This window comes from Triticum urartu, chromosome 5A (genome assembly GCF_056163025.1).
Source record: "Triticum urartu cultivar PI428250 chromosome 5A, HENAU_Tu73, whole genome shotgun sequence".
Classification (NCBI taxonomy): Eukaryota; Viridiplantae; Streptophyta; class Magnoliopsida; order Poales; family Poaceae; genus Triticum; species Triticum urartu.
Genome location: NC_141877.1, coordinates 680,005,700 through 680,015,800, shown reverse-complemented (window position 1 = coordinate 680,015,800; position 10,101 = coordinate 680,005,700). Strand labels below are relative to the sequence as shown.

Below are 10,101 nucleotides of genomic sequence, written 5' to 3'. Positions count from 1 at the left end.
TCAAATGTTTTCACTGTGCATTTCGGAAGTGAGTGCCTCTGCAGTACGTTGGTGACCTCAGAGGACGTCTGCTCCCTGATTATCTCTCGATCTTCCCTCGTGCTGTCACATTTTGAATTGCGCTTGTTCACTGCTAGAGAAATGGCTAGCAACAGCGCGGGTTTTGTGCTCACTAATAGCGCGGGTAGGCGCGCTATTAATAAGGTGCTACAGTTATTGCTTAGCAGTAACACGTGCCCGCATGCGCTACTGCTAGGGCAAATAGCTGCAACGTTTGTTCACTCCCGCGCTACTGCTAATGTAACTACTGGCAGCATGTTTTCTCGCCATCGCTACTAGTATTCTTTTTTTATTTTTTTATTTTTAGTGTATTCATGCGCCATAGGACAAATATTGGTACAATACCAGTTATGAGGTTTACATCATTATGTCCATAACAGTGTGTCAAATGAAGGTGGATTAGGTTCAGGTGAAGGCAATATGTGGTGCATGTCAAAAGTGTACTACTGATCCAAACATGATCTAGTTTGGACTAGTAGTACTTTGGATGTGCATCACATGTTGCCTCCACTTGAATCTAATCCGTTAGCACAAGCTATTTAATCATCATCATAGTCATTAGCACTAACGGTATTTATTTAATCACCACTAACACTAGCTAATAATAATCATAATAGTCATTACCACCAACACTAGCTATTTTTATCATCATAGTGATAGTGTAGCACATCATCATCCTCAAACTCATTTCTAGCTAGCTAATAACTCCTGCTGCTCTCTCTTGGGTAAAATAACATAAAACATGTGTAGCTCTCCTCCTTGATCAAGTTGGAGCATGCAGATGAACCTGTCTCCTAATCGTGGGTAGCACATCTGTTTGCTGCCCCCTAGTACTTTTCTGCGCTTATCCATCACACATTTGGTCCAGTCTTGCACTATTAAGCATCCGTCGCTAATCTTGAATGCACTAAAGTAATCTGTAGGATATCTTGGCCGTAAGCTAATAATACTCATGATACCTTTAGTCTCGATCCCATAAGGCACAACATTCATCGGGAGTCCCTGTTGAAGAACATCTATGGTAACATACTTAGCAATGAAGTTTAGCTTCAAAAATAATGTATGGAAAAGATGCACTGAGGACAAATAGTAAAAATCTTACCATCCTTCCTAAGTAGATGTGACCCTAGTTCATTACGAACACTATTGGTCGCACGTTTTCAGTACTAAGATTTCTAAATGCAGGAAGAAAATTTGTCTTGACAGTACACTGCAACAGGACCCCACCTATAGCAACGCATTTTTCCGTATCTAAAAGTCCATATATGCGTTGCAAGTGTCTTTACCAACGGTTTGGGATGCGTAGCCTTATCCAGTGTTGCTAGCGCATAATGCAACGATTATACTAACGTTGGTAAAAGAGAGCGTTGCAAGAGTACAACACATAAACCCGACTTTTACAACACTCATATGTGTTGGTGCTTGATGTATAGGAATCCAAATCTCATTGCTGGCACCAGAGAATTTGCAACCCTATAGGTGTGGGTACATATATAATGTGAATTATTATTATTATTATTATTATTATTATTATTATTATTATTGTTGTTGTTGTTGTATATACATTATTATTACTAGATATTAAATTAATTCTCCACATAATTGTGACGATTATATGTATATCAAGTGAGGAAAAAAATAGAGAATATACTCACAAGGAACAAATCATATATTGGATAAAATTGTTGGATTACAATAGTGGATATTACAAGAGGAACATCATCCAAATGTGATGCAGAATCTAAATATTTTCTTAACATCGAAACTTAAACTGAAAGCATACATCAACATCACTAAAAGTTGACCGAGGAACATCATCCAACAGGAACAATATCCCTACAACTTAACTAAAACTGGAAGCATCCATCATCAGCATCATGAACTGGAACATCATCATCATTACTGCAGTATACTTGCCACGCACCGATATAATCATCCATATATCTTTTGAATCTACAAAGAAAATAACAAAATGAACTGTTAACACACAATGCATTGACATGATCAAAGTAGTGATAAAGGCAGGATATTAGGCACATACAAAGGTTGAAGGCCAATGCAATCTTTTTTTTTCTGCATTAGCAAGAGTATTGCAGTTTTTGCAACTCCCTACCAAATTTTCAGTTTTCACAAGTGTCGTATCAACATGCACTGCTCAAAATTCATTTATAATTTCAGCCATCAAGTTTAAATTTAGGATCAGAATTTACAAGTGCAGCAAGAGCAACGTCCCTGTTATGATTATGAAAAGATACCAGCATGAGTGTTAGTTGTCATTGATGACTAATCTAGAAGCCACAATATACGACACAGCTTGCAGGACAACATGGCTCAATAAAATTATATGGACAATAGCCTAAGTGCTGATGTGCATTCAAGGGCAATGTGAGTGATAGTACCACTTCTCTTCTCTTCTCCAGTTAGTTAGCAAACAGAACCAAAACGGTTTTAGTCATCCAAAACTGAACCAAAACATTTAGCTCTAGTTGGTTTCAGTCATCCAACGGGAAACAGACAAACCTACAGGTGTTCACCACGCTTTGGAAGTTGGAACAAACCTGTAGCCCCAAAAACTGAAAAGAATTTACATGGTCATCACCAACCCAGAAATCCATTGTTAATTCTGTACTACAGTCAAACTGTTTTTGCGTGAACCAATAGTTTTATTTATTGCTAAATAAATACACTAAAACCTACAACCCCAAATCCTATAAATTTGCATGGACAGTAGCATAGAACCTAGCACGGCTCAATGACCGTGGGCACAACAAGCATTGGCATGGTTGGGGAGGGAGACATTATACCTTTGATGGCATCGTCCATGACTTGATCTACGAACTCAGACTTGCTCCATGGCTCCTATTTAGGCAAATCCTAACACCAGCAGAACAACAATGGCTCCTATTTAGGCACTAGCCCAAACATACTGCACTTGTGATCCCAAGACCATCATCCAAGCGGAAAAACCTACAGTACAAAAAAAATCTGCATATCAGCAAAGAATATTTGAAGATGGATAACATATCATGCCTGTGTATGTATATACACATTCATTCAAAAAAGAAGAAAAGAGTCAGAACATTATTGCAGTTGTGATCCCAAGACCATCATCCAAGCCGAAAAAACTACAGTGTAAAAAAATCTGCATATCAGCAAAGAATATTTGCAGATGGATAACATAGCCTTCCTGTGTATGTTAGAACAAAATCCTATAAATATGCATATTCATTCAGAAAAAAATAAAAGTCAGAACATTATTGTTTCAAGCAAAACACTCATTTTCTCCACAAATGATAAAAGAAACATAATTGTATTATATACACATTCAGTGAAAAAAAGAGTAAGAACATTATTCTTTCAAGCAAAACACTCATTTCTCCACAAAAGAAAAAGAAACAGATTACTATTTTATACATAGGACTCAAGGTAGGCAAATCATTGTAAATACGGACTTCACAAGGAACAAGTGTTAACCGCCACTGCCTACTGTTTCTTGTCCATCCACCTACTTAAGTAGTACTCCCTCCGTAAACTAATATAAGAGCGTTTAGATCACTACTTTAGTGATCTAAATGCTCTGATATTAATTTACAGAAGGAGTACTACATCATCACGATGCTATTAACCGAAGAAACTCTAACAATCTGCTGTCTAGGTATGCTGCATGTTCACTAATGATTATAAATATGGAAGTCAACTTTGCAGGGCACGGCATACAGGTATGGCCGTATGGGAGAAGCTAACATGCTGCATAGAGGGAAAATTTCGGACTCAGCAACATCACATGAAAACACAACGCACAAAATGGAAGGGCCTACACCAAATAGTCAGTTCTGCACCTCTGATTCTCAGCAACTTGAACGCAACTCTAGATACCTGCAGAACAACTGATGCCATCTCAGTCAAACAAAGTTGCAATACTCTCTCACAAAAAAAACCCAAAACTTTGTATAAACATTAACCTCAATCAACCACTCTGTAAATTATACAGAAAAATCCAGAGAATAACTAGAAAAAACTAACATCACAAACAAAGAACAACAATACAAGAGCAACTAGCAGTAGCCCCACGCTTTACTGAAGGCTTTTACCAGATGCTTTTAAGTAATGCTTTTTATAAGACTTTGCTTTGTAAAATGTAAAACTGGATAATTATTTACTATAAAGGAGAAAATTTTCATGTACAATGAAATAATTCTTGGTCATCAATGAATTTGTTTTCAGTGGCATTGTAGAACTGTAAGTGAAGAGTGCTTCTAGATTTGTCACAGACATCTCAAGCAAGGCAAACAGATCATCCCAGGAAACAAACAATCATGAACGCCAATTTTGTGTGATGCACATCACATCAGTTCAATCTTCTTATGCAAAAACCATAACTGAAACTAAGCAGCTTTAATATTATGCAGGTGCGCTTGAAAAGAGCCGAGGTTAGATATAGGGGGAGAGAGAGAGGATGAAGGCAGGGGAGGGGCTGCACTCACCGGACGAGAGGAGGACGACATAGACACCGGGTCCCGTGTGGGCTTTCGTGGTCGCCAGCGCCGCCTCTATCTGTACCGGAGGGCGCCGCGGTGCGAGGGGACCTCGGGCTGTGCTTCGCGGTGGCAGGATTCACTGGCCGTCGCCTGAGTAGCCGGCGCAGGTGCGCAGCGACGAGCTGCGTGAAGAGAGATATGGGACACGAGAGGGATGGGTGGGTGGGTGATGCGGCAGATCCAGCGGACTCCGAAGCCGCGAGGTGGGAGGAGAGGGAGGGGGACGGCCGGCGGCAAGGTGGGTCGGAGGAGGGAGACGATGCGGTGGTTGGCGGCGGAGAGATGAGGAGAATCGGGGACTCTGTTTCTTGCTGGTCTCTCTCTCCTTTCCTCTGTTTATTTTTTCTCTCTCCTTTCCTCTGTTTATTTTTTCTCTCTCCTTGCCGATTTTTTCATATATATTGTACCACAACCACAATAGGGTCAGTAGTAGTAAATCTACCACGCATGTGCTGCAATGCCTATATGCGTATCTCTTTGTGTATTTTACAACATATGGTCAAAATGTTGTACAATTTGTGTTTCTTTAGAAGGGGTATTCTTGTAGTGGTATCAAGATCCTCAAGTCATGAAACATAATGACTTAGCTCCTTGCAGTTGAGTTCAGCCTCGGGACAGTAGTAGATCCTGTCTACCAAGCCCTGGACATGTTTGCTTGCACCGAAATAAGCTGACAATACAAATTAGTTGTCAACTATTTTTGAATAAACAATATCAAAGACATAAATATGGTTGATAAACTTACATAATGGTATAACTGGAGGCGTCTACACATCGACCCAAATGTCGGTATTACCTTCAATATCATCTTCCGGACGAATATCAAAGGTGATAACCATATCAGGCTCAAATGCATAAGTCTTGCATAGTGCTCGCCATATTTTGCATCCAAAATAGGTGTAGTCGTCTGAATTGTATAATTTTGCGTGAAAAATATAACCATGCTCGATCTTTAAGTAAACTTTCTTTACCTCCATAGTATGACTGAAACCTATCTTATCCAATACAAAAAGTCTTGCATAGCAGAGGATACGCTAGTACAATAGTAAAAAAAATAAGTTGAAGCAAATGAAGCAGATGTCATGCCTAATTACGAAAAAAGACTTGCCGTTGTGACTTACTGTATCCACTTCGAAGTTCTCGTCCAGCTTGATGCTGAAGCGCCTATCATCATCTAGGAAGATTCCGTCGCACAGGCCGCGCTCGTCTTCGTAGTATTTGCAAATACCGAAATCCTTTTCGTCATCAGACATTTCCTATGTTCATAGTTAAAACATTAATTGAAAATCGATCGAAGACAACTACCAGGATACTCAACACACAAATCCGGGGCACTCGATATTTCCTACATATTCTGGCACAAGTCATGCCAAAATTCACGGAAAAATCCGGCATGACCTTTGCTAAAATAGGACATATCGAGCGCCTGAAATTTGCCGGAACGGAAATGAATCAACACTCCGGCAAAACATAGGCCACTCGGAGGTGTAACCTGCAAACATGACCGGCCACTTGGATATTGAGCAACACAAGATATTCATTTCAAAATATCTTACAGGACTCAAATTAGCATGCATTCAATAAGCAAAAGTAAATCATCTCATGCGTCCGTACATCGTCGAATATTATCACTAATACATCCCAAATAGTGTTATACATATAACATCACTAATACAACTAAAACCCTAGCACACGACGGGTATCGGCGCCGGCAGTGGACACCCACAGAGAAGGAACCATCACGGGATCATAGCTACAGTGAGATCCCTGGAGAACCTGCCAGGTATATGGACCGCATCCTCCTCACTGACACGGTGATGCACCACCTCTGCGGAGTCCTCGAGCTTCTGGACCGTCACTGGCCCACGCGATCGCCACCAAAGAAGGTTCGGGTCAACGACAGGCTGGCTCCTCACCAACCTGCGCCCCCGGTAGGTAGCGCCTCCCAGTACCACCCCGGCGGAGCCCAGTCCCGGACATGGCCCATCTGGTCAAGCAGGTGCCGTCCTCCACCGACTCGACCACGAGGATGTGGGATAGGCATCGTCCACGTCGATGCGAGAAAAATTGCTTTAACTAAAAAATAGCAACAAGTTCTTCCTAACGAGTTCTATTAATTCAATTAGTTCTTACTAAAAATAAACTTACTATAAATAAAAATAAACTAATACCTAATTAGTACCTAGTTCTTACTAACTAATTAGTACCTAGGAACTACTGCCCTAATTACCATATAAGTAATTAACTAACTAGCACTAAAAATAGCCTAGGGTTCATACTAAGCAGAGAAGAGGGATTGGAAGGGGAAAGTGCTTACAGAGGGCGGGGAGAGAGATGGGGTCGGTTGAGACGGCGGCACCGAGGCGCGGCGAGGCAGGGTCGGGGGAGATGGCGGTGAGGCGGGGTCGGGGGAGACGGCGGCGAGGCGGGGTCGGGGAGGAATAGTAGAGGAGAATTGAGGGAGAAAGCAGGGGAGAGGGAATCAGGCCGCGCGAGGGGTTAGGTGAAAATAGCTTTAACAGTAGCGTGGGGAGGCAAAACGTGCTGCTGCTAAAATCCGTAGTAGTAGCGTTGTTCGTAGAAGGACGCTACTACTATACCTAGCACGTCGGGAACGGTGTGGCAATTATAGTAGTAGCGCGTTTTGTTCCTGCCGCGCTACTGCTAAGCGGGTAACAGTAGCGCCGTTCTAGCAGACGCGCTACTGCTAAGTAGTAGTAGCGCCTCATTTTAACAAGCGCTACTGGTAACATTCTGTGTATAAGGTTTTTCCTAGTAGTGGTTCGACTCCAAGCTAGCTGCTTCATCCTACATTGACCAGACCAGGGCCTGTCAACCTCCAGCACGAGCCCCTGCTGCTGGCTGCCACGTCCAGTCCATCCTCGGGCCACACCACACCTCCATCTGCCCTACTGGCTCCTGTAACCCAACCTGCGACCCTGCCCCTCGAACCCCTCCCCGTGGCTCAATTACGAGTTGCCACCCACTACCCCCCTCAACCCATCTCCCATCTAATTGCCGGTCCCACCTCCTGTGGATCCGAGCTTGCTGACAACGGCAGGCCAAATCCCATATCAGGCGGCAAAGTATATGCTACTGCTGCGCCACGATCTCTCAATCACACGCGCATGCCCTCTCCGGAAAAGGCTATTCTTAGCCGCTCCCATAGTCCTTCCACTGCCTGCAAAAATCCACTCTCTCCCGAGGCCGACCCATATGCCATTCTTACCCAGGCCCCTACACCTTCACCCACTGTCAAGGGGGCCACGTCCCCTCGCTCCGCCTCCCCACCAGCATGTGTTGCTAGCACGCTGATACATCTTCAGAGCAACTTCAACGGGCCGACCCAAACGGACGGTGATTTTGTCCGCTTTTTGTCCGTTTGGGTCGGCCGCCCGCCCGGCGTCCGTCCTATTTTTCATATGGGTTGGTAGCGCGCCTAACGCGCCGACCCATATGTGCAGGCGTGGCCAGCTGACCGCCCAATTTTGCATTGCATTCAACATATTGTGAAATGAAAATTTAACAAACAAAATAATCCGCCCAAATAAATAGTATAATTTACAGGCCAAATAAAAATAAAATTGTTTCACATAGTTTTGCAAACGAATAAAAAAAGATTCATCTATTGGTTGCCAACATGAGTCCACATATGCTTAACCAAATCATTTTGCAGTTGCACGTGAGTTTCCCAATCACGCATGTCTTCATGAAACTGAGTGAACCACTCAAATGTTGCCGCTACTCCATGCTCAGGCACAACATTCTCACCCTGAAACTGAAAGCCTTGATCGTACAGATGTTCCGGGCGCTCGTCTTCTACGATCATATTGTGCATGATCACACAAGCAGTCATCACCTCCCATAGTTTCTGCGTGCTCCAAGTATTAGCAGGATACCGAACGATGCCCCATCGAGATTGCAAAACACCAAAGGCATGCTCGACATCCTTTCTAGAACTCTCTTGCTCTTGGGCAAATCTTTTCCTTTTCTCTTCGACAGGGTTGGGTATTGTCTTTACAATAGTGGTCCACTGAGTATAGATACCGTTACCCAAATAGTACCCTTTGTCGTAGTTGTGGCCGTTGACAGTAAAGTTCACCGGTGGGCTGTTGCCTTCGACAAGCCTAGCAAACACCGGCGAGCGCTGAAGCACGTTGATATCATTGTGTGATCCAGCCATGCTAAAAAAAGAGTGCCAGATCCAGAGATCTTGAGACGCCACGAGCTCTAGTATGACAGTGCAAGCCCTGACATGTCCCTTATACTGCCCTTGCCAAGCAGAAGGGCAGTTCTTCCACTCCCAGTGCATGCAGTCTATGCTGCCAAACATCCCCGGAAAGCCCCTGCTAGCATTCATCGCCAACAAACGGGCTGTATCTTCAACTGTCGGCTCTCTCAAGTACTCAGGGCCAAACACAGCAATCACACCCTTGCAGAACTTATACAGGGACTCTAGGCATGTAGACTCGCTCATACGAATGTACTCGTCAATGAGATCACCGGGCACTCCGTATGCAAGCATTCGGATGGCGGCAGTGCATTTCTGATAAGAGGAGAAACCAATCTTGCCGACGGCATCCTCTTTGCACTCGAAGTAGTCATCATAGCCGACCACTCCCTCTCTAATACGGTTGAAAACATGCCTACTCATACGGAACTGGCGGAGGAATTTGTGATGTTTGAACAACGGGTTTGTTGTATCAAAGTAGTCCTTCCAGAGAAGGAAATGCCCGCTCTCCCGGTTATGATTCAACGCCGGAAGGTGGCCCGGAATGCAGACACAGAACAACGGCCGCTGGTTGTTGAGGTGGTGATGGACCAACACGGCAGCCAATATCTCCTCCTCATCGTCGAATGACGAATCGTCGGAGTCGCAAAGGAAATTGTGGAAAAAGAACTCGTCGGCGGAGTCCATTTTCGTACCTTGGCAAACTGTCGAACAGCTTGCGGGTATCGAAGAAGGAGACGACCGACGAGGGGAGACGCGGCGCCCACAGACCAGCTAGTTGCCCGGCCGGCGTCCGACGAGTGTGACGGCGTCCGACGAGCGTGCTGGTCGTATGTGGCAGGGACAGCGAGGCGTCTTCTTGGTCGCGGGCGGCTGGGCGGTGGGGGAAGCGGCGGCGGGAACCAGCTTGCTCCTCGGCGGCAAAACGGCGGCGGTGGGCGATTGGGGGCAGGGACGGCGTTGCTGGGCGGATGTGGAGGCGGCAACAGCTGGAAGAGTCGCCGACAAAATGGGCAGCGGCGTCGGTGACAGATGAGGCGGGGGGCGAGGGTTGCTTCTTAGCGGGGGGAGGGGAGGCCAATGTGCCACAGACGAGCAGGCCCGGGGACAGGAGTAGGCAAGCACGCGCGCGTCCGTCGCGTGTCCGCGCCGACGCAAATCAGGCTAGAAAATGGGCCGGGAATGGGTCGCCCGCGGACGAAAAACGGACGCGCGTCCGTTTGGGTCGGCGCGTTGGGCCGCCTTTTCTGTCTGCGCCGACCCAAACGGACG

At 45.0% G+C, this 10,101-nt stretch overlaps 1 protein-coding gene and 1 long non-coding RNA gene across 3 annotated transcripts; both read right to left on the bottom strand.

The window, feature by feature from the left end:
- Nucleotides 1-1,720: 1,720 nt before the first annotated feature.
- LOC125506535 (uncharacterized) lies at nucleotides 1,721-4,945 on the bottom strand. 2 transcript variants are annotated; one of them, XR_007282688.2, is made up of 4 exons: nucleotides 4,545-4,945; nucleotides 3,900-3,947; nucleotides 2,865-3,027; nucleotides 1,721-2,013 (listed from the first exon to the last, which is right to left on the bottom strand). It is a non-coding gene; the product is annotated as an uncharacterized LOC125506535 (long non-coding RNA). The 2 variants fall into 2 exon arrangements; XR_007282686.2 differs by having other exon boundaries at nucleotides 3,900-3,936.
- Nucleotides 4,946-8,223: 3,278 nt separating this feature from the next.
- LOC147974093 (uncharacterized) lies at nucleotides 8,224-9,516 on the bottom strand. The gene has a single exon (XM_087525171.1). It carries the CDS (start codon nucleotides 9,514-9,516, stop codon nucleotides 8,224-8,226), a length of 1,293 nt encoding a protein of 430 aa, XP_087381297.1.
- Nucleotides 9,517-10,101: the final 585 nt, after the last annotated feature.